Consider the following 11,944-nt stretch of genomic DNA (forward strand, 5'->3'; position numbering starts at 1 on the left):
GGAACGGTTGATATGGGATTGTTTTATTCATATGGATCCAAGTCACAACTAGTTGGCTATGCAGATGCTGGATACTTGTCTGATCCACACAAAGGGATATCTCAAACAGGATACATGTTCACATATGGTGGTACAGCTATATCACGGAGGTCCACAAAACAGACAATAGCAGCAACCTCCTCTAATCATGCTGAAATACTAGCGATTCATGAAGCTAGTCGCGAGTGTTTTTGGCTGAGGAGCCTAATTCAATATATTATGTCATCATGTGGACTCATTGATCATAAGATAGCTCCAACTATCCTATTTGAAGATAATATAGCATGCATTGCTCAACTTAAAGGCGGATGCATCAAAGGCGATAGAACAAAGCATATTTCTCCCAAATTCTTCTTCACTCATGATCTTCAAAATCAAGGGACATTTGATGTCCAACAGATCCGCTCAAATGACAATCTGGCAGATTTATTCATAAAGTCACTCCCAAAATCCTCCTTTGAAAGATTGGTACATGAGATCGGGATGCGCCGATTAAGAGACATTAAATGATGTCGGCAAGAGGGGGAGACTGTACTCTTTTTTCCTTGGTCAGGTTTTTTTCCCATTGGGTTTTTTTTTTTTTTGACAAGATTTTTAATGAGATAGTTTCCATCACAAAGGATTTTGTACTCTTTTTCCTTCACTAAAATTTTTTCGCATTGGTTTTTCTTTAGTAAGGTTTTAATGAGGTATAATCCTAAATGGACATCCAAGGAGGAGTGTTGTGACTAGGATAGGATAAGAATGGATGTCCATTTATGGACAACCCATTTTCCATGTTGAAAGGAACAAGTCCTTAAGATGAAGCAAAATAAATGTGGTTTGAAAAACAAACCTATGTATGCCTATAAAAACATGATTTGAGACAAGAAAATATATACAATACAAATACAAAAATATTTCCTCTCTCTCTACGTACAAAGTTCTTTTTATCTTATATTTTCATATACTACAACATATAATCTTAGTAGATATATTAATCATCTTTATTATATTGAGATAATAATCATTGTGAATATTATTATTAAAACTATCTAATTATATTAAATTATTTTATATTATTACATCTTCCTTATTTATTTTACAACAGTTTTCAATTAAAACTTTTAAATTTACAGCGAAGTCATATTTATTGACAAAATAACTACCTTTTGTCTAATTTTTTATTTTGTTTTTTATTTAATTTACGTTACCCATAAAATGAAATGGCTTTTAATTTCTAATATCTTTTATATGATCCTATTATTTGTGTTTGGAGATTTTTTTTTCTTACATGCATTTTGACTCTTAAAATACAAATATATGTAATTTGTAAATGTTTAGAAACTATTTTGAATTGTCCCTCCTTTTTTTCATAACTTGGGTATCCACGATTAAGTACGGTGATGACTGACGACTAATTTCTCATTGGATTTGTAGATGCTTTGATGAGTGAGAGACAGATTTTCAGTTTTAAAGATTTTCCAAATGTAAAGGAAAGTTTAAGAGTAATTTTATTAGGATATATTTTGGATATCAGTTTTGATTTTTATTGAACTGATTTAAAATCAAAATTTATATTAGATAGAATCTTTGAATTGATATTTAGTAAGAAGATATCGTATTAATTTTTAAAAAAAAATTAGTAAAATATTGTCATTTATATATCTATTAAATCTATTAAATAAATATTATAATTTTATTATGTAATATTGTTAAATTAAAATAAAATTAAACATTGAAATAATAAATTTTACATTAAATTTTAAATAAATTTTTATGATATATTTTTCCACAAATACTTATGTAATATTGTATAAAATTTAAAATAAAATAAAACTAAAATCAAGTATTGAAAATATTTTAAACTTTCTAAAGTTGATTGAGAGAAAGACCGCTCTTTGTGCTCAACCACCCCATTGGATTTACACTTTTTTATTTGTGCAACTCACAATTCAGAACTTATTAAATATAATATTGAAATAACAAATATGTTCCTACAAACTTATAATTTAAATAGATTATTCTTCAAAAATCATTTATCTGACGTATAAATATTTAGGAATTTATTTATCGTGTTACTCTAAATATAATAATGGATCGCCAATGAATTATAGCTCAAATGGCATAGACTCTTCAGGTTGCAGGTTCGAATCTCCTATCTTTGATAAATAATAATAATAATAATAATAATAATAATAATAATAATAATGGGTCACTATCTGAAAATGAAAGGCCCGAAAGATTTTTTTACTTAGCCATTGACTCATAAATCGTAATTCAATTTGGGTTCATCGTTGGTTGTGGGTCAATTTATGTTTTCGTTGTCGCGGCGTTAGATGAAAACATCAAAATGGCAGGTTTTAATTAAAGGAAAAAAAAAAATAGCAACTGTTTTTTGTTTCGGTCTTTTACAAGTATACTACACTACATGAATTCTTTTTTCCACCTGTGGAATTCGAACATGTGGTTGTTTAGGAGGCATATAAGGTGCCACTTAATTCTTTTAATTTTTTTGATGATATCTTTCAATTCAATAAATCTGTCTAATTTTAAATTTAAATTTAAATTTCTGACAAAAGAAATTAAATAACTTCTCAGTTCTCATGAACATTCAAGACTACTTAAGGTGAACTATTATTATACAGTTTTCTGATAGATGAAGTATTTATACACACTTTCAGATTTACATAAATAATATTACTACAACACAGTTTTGTTAGACATGGTGTATAAGCAATCAAAAAAATAAAATTATTTAATTTATAAATTAATCATCTTATTTGGAAAAAAAATGAAAAAGAATTAGATTTGGAAATTTCTTAAAATTTTAATATTATTTATTATTTTAAATTTTTATAATTTTTTATTATTTTATGTTTGATGAAATAGATTGGACAATTCCTAATCTCTATTCAAAATTTAACAAACTAAAGATTTTTGGCCCTGCATATTGGTGTGGTCGGTAGAGCCATCGAGGTAGGTGTGTTACCTGAACTAATTGGTCATGTATAACAGTAATTAGTTTGAAAATGCTGATGTGGACAAATGCTTTAGTGAGCAAGATAGTTAGTTATTAGCAAGTGAGATAGTTAGTTATGCAGCTTAGTTTGAAAGCTATTATAAATAGCTTATGATGTAACATTGGAGGTAATTTTTCGCAATCAGAAAAGAATGCAAGAGTGATGGAGTTGTGGCAGTTGTACATACCCTCCTCTGCTTCAAGCTTCGTGAGGTTCTTCCTTTCGATTTCTTTCGAACTCACCAACTTCAACATGGTGCGGTGAGCGCGGAGGGAAATCACAGTGAATAGTTGAGGAACTTCAAAAGAAGTTCATAGAAATTTCTCTTCTTCTTGTGAATTCGTTCTCCCTTCAAGATTCTTTGATTTTTGCTACTCCATCTTATTCTTTGTTCCTCTCATCTAATTCTTGTCCTCTTCCTTCGAACTCAATCGATAGAGACTGATGAAATTTGCATTGTCGTGTATCAATTCAGCATAGACAAACATTTCCGATCAGCGAGATCGAGGGAAGAAGCTCTTTGAATCTGCATCAACAAGATTCATTAATTTGGATCTCAAATTAGGGTTTGCAATCAAGAAGCGATGGAACCTCGAACGAATTCATCGTTCTCTTCAGTGGACATACAGGCATTACCTGCATTGGTGAATCAAATCAATGCGATGAATCAGTCAAATGCAAGCAGAGCTCAAACGAATCCAGCTTTGGACCCGGTAAGTCCTTATTTCTTACATCTTGGGGAAAATCCAGGATCGGCTATAGTTACAGTTACCTTGGTAGGAAATAACTTTCAAAATTGGGAAAGAGATATGTGGAGGGCGTTGAAATCCAAGAACAAGATAAAGTTTGTTGATGGCTCGATCAAGCGGCCACCAGAGGATGATGCGTTGTTTGAAGCGTGGGATCATTGTAATACACACATTGTTTCTTGGATCAATCATTCTTTAAGCCCTGAAATCACTCAAAGCATCATGTGGATAGACTCAGCTGAGAAATTGTGGAAAGAGTTAGGGCACAGATACAGTAATGGTGATGTGTATAGGATAGCAGAATTGGAGGAAGAACTGTTTGCAACTAAGCAAGGAGACGCATCAGTGACTGCCTATTACACTAAACTCAAGTCCATTTGGGAGGAGTTGGAGAATTTGCGGCCAATCCTGAGCTGCTCAAGGTGCCCTGAGAAGTGCAATTGTGAATTGAGCATAATGAGAGGCTACAAAGAAGAATCAGGGACTGTAAGGTTCCTAAGAGGTTTAAACGAGCAGTTTTCAACTGCAAGGTCTCAGATCATGTTGTCAAAGCCATTACCCAAAGTGGATGCAGTTTTTGCATCTCTTTTACAATAAGAGAGACAGCTAAACATGAATGAAGGAATGGATGAGAAGGCGCTGCTAATCAATTCTAGAAATGATGTTGGTAATGGAAGCACAAGGGGAAGAGGTAGAGGCAGAGGGGGAAGAGGAGGCCATGGGAACAATGCGAAAGCTGGACGAGGATTCAAACAATGTACATACTGTGGCAAGAATGGCCATTTGGCAGACACATGCTACAAGAAGCATGGCTTTCCCCCTCATTTCAAGAACAATGGAGCCATGATCAACAGTATGGTTGCTGAAGAAAATCATGATGAAGTAAGTAACTAATCTCAAAAGGAAGAATTTGGTAAATCTGAGCCATATTTCACCTTAGAGCAAAATGAGGCATTGCTAGCTCTCCTGAACCAACAGGGTGCACACCCAACGCATAGTATAAACCAAATTGTTACCACAACTCTTCCATCAAACCCAAGGTTCTGAAAACTAGACCGGACCGGCCGATTTGACCGGTTTAACTGTGAACCGGCGATACAAGCGGTTCGGTCCTCCTATATTAACCGCTGGAGAGAAAACCGGGAAAAAACCGGTGAAAATATGTTGCTAATAAAGTTCATTACGGATGATGGATCGGTGGGATCCATCAAGGGGACCTGAAAATGGCAGTCGCGTGCGACAACGCCAGCCTCTCTTTGAGAAAGAAATCTAAGGAGGCGTCGGGAGTGTTCTTAGCCGACCTGGATGCCAGGGTAGACGACAAGCCTAGGCCCGAACCCGAAGGGAACTTAGAAAAATTCAGGGTCGGCGACTCGGAGGATAAGTTCACCTTTGTGAACAGGAACCTCCCTCACAACCTGAAAGAACCCTTGATGGAGGTGATTAGGGCTAACGGCGACCTGTTCGCTTGGACTCTAGCTGACATGCCGGGGATAGACCACCAGCTCATGTCACACCGCTTGGCTATTAGGAAAGAAGCCAAGCCGGTGGCTCAGAGGAGACGAAAGATGTCGTAAGAAAGGGCGGAGGAGGTGGCCAGGCAAACGGCTAGCCTCATCGAGGCAGGGTTCATACGGGAACTAGACTACTCGACTTGCCTATCGAACGTAGTTCTAGTTAGAAAGCACAACGGGAAATGGAGGATGTGCGTAGATTATTCCGACCTTAACAAGTCATGCCCCAAAGACTCCTATCCCCTCCCCAACATAGACGCGCTCGTCGATGCGGCAGCAGGGTACCGGTACCTGAGCTTTATGGATGCTTATTCTGGCTACAACTAGATACTGATGCACCGGCCAGACGAGAAGAAAACGGTGTTCATAACGCTAGGAGGAACATATTGCTACAAAGTAATGCCATTCGGGCTAAAGAATGCAGGGGCTACTTATCAAAGGTTGATGAACAAGATATTCAAGGATCTCATAGGAAAAACGGTTGAAGTCTACGTGGATGATATCCTTGTAGAAACTACCCGGCCCGACGACCTCATAAGCGACCTTGAGGGTGTTTTCGCCTCCCTCCGACGACACGGCATGAGGCTCAATCCACTTAAGTGTGCCTTTTCCATGGAGACGGGAAAGTTCTTGGGGTTTATAATAACCCAAAGAGGAGTGGAAGCTAACCCGAAAAAATGCGAAGCAGTACTCCAAATGAAGACCCAGGGGTCCGTTAGGTAGCGTTTGTTTGCAGAGACTGGAACTGAGACTGAGAGACAGAATCTCAGTATTATGTTTGTTGAGCTAGAGACTGGTACTTAAATTTATGTCTCTGTCTTCAAAATTTCAGTATTTCAGTACCTCCAAAAAGTAGGGACACTGGGGACAGAAAAATATAAAGACAGAGACAGAAATTTTAATTATAATTTGTACCTAAATTACCCCCTTCTAATTTTATAATTCCAAAATTACCCTTAATGTAAATCAAGCTTCTTGATCAACCATCGTTCTTCTCATTCTCCTTGGCCACTGCAGCCGCTGAAGCATTCTTCTTCAAGAACAGCCACCGCGTCGCCGCTGGCCTCGCCACCGCTAGGTAAGTGATTTGCCGCTTGCAAGTTCATATTCGTAGCCCTCATCTTCTCATCTCCTATTTTTCTCCTTCATAGAAAAATCAAAGAACGAAGATGCCGCCTCTCCTGGGTTGCTGTCGACCTCAACCATCAACTCCTCGTCCGAACTGCTCTGACCCAAGTTAGTTCTATACAAATGTTATTTAATTTACTGATTCCTTTCATCTTTTCCATCGTTCCCTAATCTGTGGATTTGTTCGTGACCTAGCATTGGAACCTGTTTGCTTGGTTTGTCATTATTTTGTTAATGGTATGAAGTAGTAGCATTGAAGTTGAAGAAATTCTTTGCCTGGTGTGGATTTGTTCGTGACCTAACTAACCCATTTATTTCAGCTTTATAATTAATGAGTTTATGATGTCTACTTCCTTTTAAGTGCCACTAATTGGATCATTACTCAATTCATTAGCCTGACTACATCTATTTGTTGATTTCATTCTGGATTATACTTTTTTTTTCCAATTTTTTTATGTTCGCGACTGTTATTGTTCCATGCCTGCACAGAGCTCTCAGGACTATAATTACCAAATCTTCTTTTTTGCCTTTTGGAAGAGTTTAATTTGCTTAAAAGTACCTGAAAAAGTCACTTTCAGTATATTAAATGAGAGAGAAAAATCGATATTATCATTTTTATAGTGTTTCTATTGTATGTCCTGTTTAGATTTCCACTTGAAACTAAATTAAAATTGAGAAGTAAATAGAGTTACATGTCTTTTGATTCCAAATTTTTATTCTTGTTTTTGATAAGTGGTCAGAACAATACAGATGGCTAAAGGTTTGTTTGTTTCCCAATTGATCAAGGATATACTTTTATAACTAGTAAATGGCATCTGAGATTATAATTATGGAAGAGAAATCTTATTCCACTATTGTTTTCGATCTTGTCTTCGCTTACAGGTAGATCTATCAAAGGTGGATAGGAAAAGGACACCTTGGCTGGTTGTGTTGTTTCATGTACCATGGTATAATAGTAACAAGGTTCATCAATGATTAACTCAACTCATGCTTACTGGAGTTGGCACAGGAATGATGATGACGAGTCAGTAAAAACTGATAATTTTTGGATAACCTCTTTGGTTAGCTCGAGATGTGTTGATGACAAGAGCCATGAACTCCGGAGTATGCTTATGACACCGTAAAAGCCTCAGATCCGCCGGTGCCATCCCTTAACTTGGTGGATTAGCAAGAGTATATATGACACTGCTAGCAGCTTGAAAGGACTATATAGAATATAGATTGATGATACTGAAGCATTTAGCATATTGAAACTGGTTCTGATTGTATAGTTGTATATTTGAATGCTCAAAAGACAGAGAAATATAATTAAATCATCAACTTTTAGTGTAGTGATGATGTTCTCTTGGATGGTGTTACTTGTATTGTGAGAACTTGTTATCTTGATTTGTGTACATAAGAAGTTTAAGAACTGCTTATATAACCGATGCAAACGTGAGTCTTTGTATTGATTTATGTCTAAAGCATGGCATGATTGGTCTATCATTGTATAGTAAATGAAGCATAATTTTATCCTTACATATTATAATCGAGTAGAATTTTCATGTTGCTTGCAGCTAAAAAATACAGGTAAAATGTTTGTGTAACTCTGTTAATAATTTGAGTCACAAAAAGTAGAAGTCACACAAAAATGAATAGTTCTATCACTACTTGGGATACAAGAGCTAAAAACTCATAGATTTAATGATTCTTAATTCATTGAACATAGTTTCTATTTTGGGTTAAACAGTTTCTTGTTCTGTCAAATGAAGAAAAGGCCTCATCAACTAGGGAAGAGTTTTGCTCAATCTCTCATCTTTACAACACCTTTGATCTCCAACCATGGCCTCAAAAGTGTCCAAGAGTCTATCCAAATCCTCATGATTCCCCTCCCCAAAGTCCTTCAATGCATGCACAATGCTCTCAATGGTGGACAAATAACCAGCTTTAGGTTGGTGCCTTACATCACTATACAAGCTCATCTCATTCACTTCTAGCTTCAAATGAGATAGAGAACTAACTTTATTGCCAATATTAAAAGTAATAGCAGGCCTTCCAGTACAATTAGTATCAAAACTTGGAATATTGGAACTTTTCTCAACTTCACCATTCACAAATGCACCATCACTTTGCGGCCCAAATTTTCTAGGACTATCAACCAAGTTAAAATCTTTCTTAGCAAACAACTTCTGAGTTTCTCCATAAACACCACAATTTAGATCAGAATCCGAATGAACCAAAATTTCCCCAACCTCACCATTCACCATTGCACAATCATCATCATCATCATCACAAACACCATTTTCCAAACCACACTTTCCACCACTAGAATCAACCAAGTTACAATCTTTCTTCACAAGATTAACAAGCAAATAAGATTAATTGACAAAAGATACCAAGTTTGTTGAGAGAGAAAGAATGGAGACCAGAGACACAGCTCCGAGACGGTGGCGACGGTGACGACGCAAACCACGGGCGCGCAAACGGCAGCAAAATCACAAACCTTGGGGAGCAACTGGCGCCATGAAGTGAACCGATGGAGAATAGGAGACGCGCCGTTGTCATTCGGACCCTTGGAGGTGCTACTGGCGGTGGGTAAGACTAGACGATTCCTTCACAGGAAAGGAGAGGAGAAAGGGTAGAGGAGATGATAAAGGAGGTTGTTGCTTGCTGAGAAAAATGAAATTGGATTTGGGAGTTAGGGCTGTTAATTAAAATTAAGGGGTATTTTTGTAATTTTAAATTTTTAGTCTCTATTTTTATTTTAAACCAAACAGGATACTGAGACATAAATCAGTCTTGTACACTTTTACACCAAACACAATACTGATACTTATTTTTGTCTCTATCTTTTGGTCTCTGTCTTTCTGTCTCTGTCTCTTAGTCTCTGTCTCGCAAACAAACGCTACCTTAAAGACGTCCAAAGGCTGGCCGGAAGGCTTACCGCACTATCCCGTTTCCTCGGGGCGTCGGCCGCGAAAGCCCTACCATTCTTCAACTTGATGAGGAAGGGGATAGCGTTTGAATGGACCCCGGCGTGTGAAGAAGCGTTCAGGCATTTCAAGGAAATACTCACAACGCCACCAGTCCTCGGGAAGCCCAAGAACGGAGAACCGCTATACCTGTATCTAGCCATAACTGATGAAGCAATGGCGGCAATATTGGTGTGGGAAGAGAGAAAAACCCAACAACCGATCTACTTTGTGAGCAAAGCGCTACAAGGAGCAGAGTTAAGATACAGCAAGCTGGAAAAGCTAGCTCTAGCGCTCCTGATCTCTTCCCGCAGATTACGGCAATACTTCCAAAGTCATCAGGTAACCGTGAGGACGGACTAGGGGATCCGCCAGGTACTACAAAAACCCGACCTGGCTGGAAGAATGATGACTTGGTCTATTGAGCTCTCCCAGTATGACCTAAGATATGAGCCTAGACATGCGATTAAAGCACAAGCCATGGCTGACTTCCTGGTAGAAGTGACTGGAGATCCAGCCGAGATGCCGAGTACACGGTGGAAGCTCCACGTGGACGGAACCTCCAACCAGACATCCGAAGGAGCTGGAATAATCTTGGAAAGCCCGATAGGAGTCGTGTACGAACAGTCGATCAAGTTTGAATTCCCCATGTCCAACAACCAAGCGGAATACGAAGCCCTTCTGGCCAGCTTGGCCCTAGCTAAAGAGGTCGGAGCCACAAGAATGGAGATATGTAGTGACTCACAAGTTGTGACTTCACAGATTAACGGGACGTACCAGGCAAAAGACTCGCTACTGCAAAAATATCTAGAGAGGGTAAGGACGTTAACAAGCCAGTTTGATGAGGTCTCCGTGCAGCATGTCCCGAGGGAAAGGAACACTCAAGCAGACCTTTTGTAAAAATTGGCGAGTACAAAGCCAGGGGCTGGAAACCGATCCCTGATCCAAGGTTTGGTAAAAGAGCTAGCAGTTGCCCTCAATCTAACAAGAGTAGACCCCTCATGGATGGACCCGATCTACAACTTCCTGGACAACGGCAAGCTCCCGGAAGACGAGAAGTCGGCAAGAACCCTGTGAAGGAAGGTGGCCAAATATGCGAATACAAGGCCAGTTATTTAAAAGAGGGCTAAACCAACCGCTACTGAAGTGCCTACACCCCGACCAAACGGACTACGTGCTACGAGAAGTCCACGAGGGGTGCTGTGGTCACCATATCGGGGGAAAGGCTCTCGCTAGAAAACTTGTCAGGGCGAGGTATTACTGGCCCTCGATGATGACAGACTCTAAAGCATTTGTGAAAAAGTGCAAGAAGTGTCAAGAGAACACCAACTTCCACAAGGCGCCGCCAGCAAAACTTAGCTTCCTCCTGACCATTCGCGCAGTGGGGAGTCGACCTGCTGGGGCCATTCCCTGTAGGACCTGGCCAGGTCAAATACTTGATCGTTCTCATCGACTGCTACACCAAGTGGGTAGAAGCCAAGCCACTGGCGAGCATATCCTCGGCCAACTATCGAAAGTTTATGTGGAGGCAAGTGATAACCAGGTTTGGAATCCCAGAAGTCGTGGTCTTGGATAATGGCACCCAATTCGCCGACAAGAAGTTCGGGGAATTCCTAACCGGCTTGGGGATCAAACAAAAGTTCTCGTCTGTTGAGCACCCCCAAAAAAACGGTCAGGTCGAGGCCGCTAACAAGGTAATCTTACGAGGCCTCAAAAGGCGACTTGACCACAAGAAAGGGGGATGGACAGACGAGTTAGCTTCAGTCCTTTGGTCCTACCGAACTACGAAGCAGTCGTCCACTAGAGAAATCCCCTTTCGCCTCACTTACGGGATAGACGCGATAATACTTGTTGAAATTGGAGAGCCGAGCCCCCGCCTACTTTTGGGAGGAGTCGAGGAGGCCATGGAAAAGGACCTGATCGACGAAGCCAGAGAGATGGCCCACTTGTCGGAAACAGCGTTAAAACAGAGGATGGCCCTGCGCTACAACGCCAAGGTACTCAAGAGGGAGTTCGAGAAAAACGATCTAGTCCTGAGGTGCAATGATGTCGGTCTCCCGACTCTAGGAGAAGGGAAGCTAGCGCCAAACTGGGAAGGCCCCTACAAGATAAAAGAGGTGATTGGCAGAGGTGCCTATAGGCTGGAATGACTAGATGGCAAAGAAGTCCCCATAACTTGGAATGCGGGGAACCTGAGAAGATTCTACCCATAGGTCGAGATAGACGACCTAGCGACCTAGCAAGATCAGTAAGACCCACACTCCTCATGCTTTAATAAATAACACCGCTCACTTCGCTTTATTTCACTTTACTTTATGTTGTTAGAAATATTTGTGACCATCGTGAATACCCGACTAACTACCGGGTAATATTAATTTCATGGTTGAATCCGTCTCTTCTATTTTATATTCGTTTCTTCTATTTTATATTATGTTACAAGCGCGAACTTGGCAACACGGTATCCCAGGACTGATCTCCCCGGGAACCACGAAATTAACAAAGCGACTACGACCGTAAAGGCCACGACCTGACTTTGCCGACCGCTAGCACAACGGTAAAAC

At 39.3% G+C, this 11,944-nt stretch overlaps 2 protein-coding genes and 1 long non-coding RNA gene across 3 annotated transcripts; all 3 read left to right on the forward strand.

Annotated features, from left to right (window-relative positions):
• Nucleotides 1-3,625: 3,625 nt before the first annotated feature.
• LOC114924966 (uncharacterized) lies at nucleotides 3,626-4,387 on the forward strand. The gene has a single exon (XM_029291206.1). The coding sequence runs from the start codon at nucleotides 3,626-3,628 to the stop codon at nucleotides 4,385-4,387; it is 762 nt and encodes a 253-aa protein (XP_029147039.1).
• Nucleotides 4,388-6,020: 1,633 nt separating this feature from the next.
• LOC112737684 (uncharacterized) lies at nucleotides 6,021-7,895 on the forward strand. Its single transcript, XR_003169058.2, has 3 exons — nucleotides 6,021-6,382; nucleotides 6,456-6,540; nucleotides 7,315-7,895. It is a non-coding gene; the product is annotated as an uncharacterized lncRNA (long non-coding RNA).
• Nucleotides 7,896-10,476: 2,581 nt separating this feature from the next.
• Nucleotides 10,477-11,533, forward strand: LOC140177492 (uncharacterized). The gene is made up of 2 exons (XM_072210604.1): nucleotides 10,477-10,926; nucleotides 11,060-11,533. The coding sequence occupies exons 1-2, from the start codon at nucleotides 10,477-10,479 to the stop codon at nucleotides 11,531-11,533; spliced, it is 924 nt and encodes a 307-aa protein (XP_072066705.1).
• The last annotated feature ends 411 nt before the right edge of the window (nucleotides 11,534-11,944 follow it).

The sequence above is a fragment of the Arachis hypogaea genome, chromosome 13, assembly GCF_003086295.3.
Source record: "Arachis hypogaea cultivar Tifrunner chromosome 13, arahy.Tifrunner.gnm2.J5K5, whole genome shotgun sequence".
Taxonomy (NCBI): Eukaryota; Viridiplantae; Streptophyta; class Magnoliopsida; order Fabales; family Fabaceae; genus Arachis; species Arachis hypogaea.

Excerpts from the sequence above, each read along its gene's own strand:
- LOC114924966 (XM_029291206.1), top strand. The coding sequence starts at position 3,626 with ATGGAACCTCGAACGAATTCATCGTTCTCTTCAGTGGACATACAGGCA.
- LOC140177492 (XM_072210604.1), top strand. The coding sequence starts at position 10,477 with ATGCGAATACAAGGCCAGTTATTTAAAAGAGGGCTAAACCAACCGCTA. Across the intron at positions 10,927-11,059 it reads TGGAGGCAAGTGATAACCAG|GTCGAGGCCGCTAACAAGGT; the intron begins GTTTGGAATCCC and ends AAAAACGGTCAG.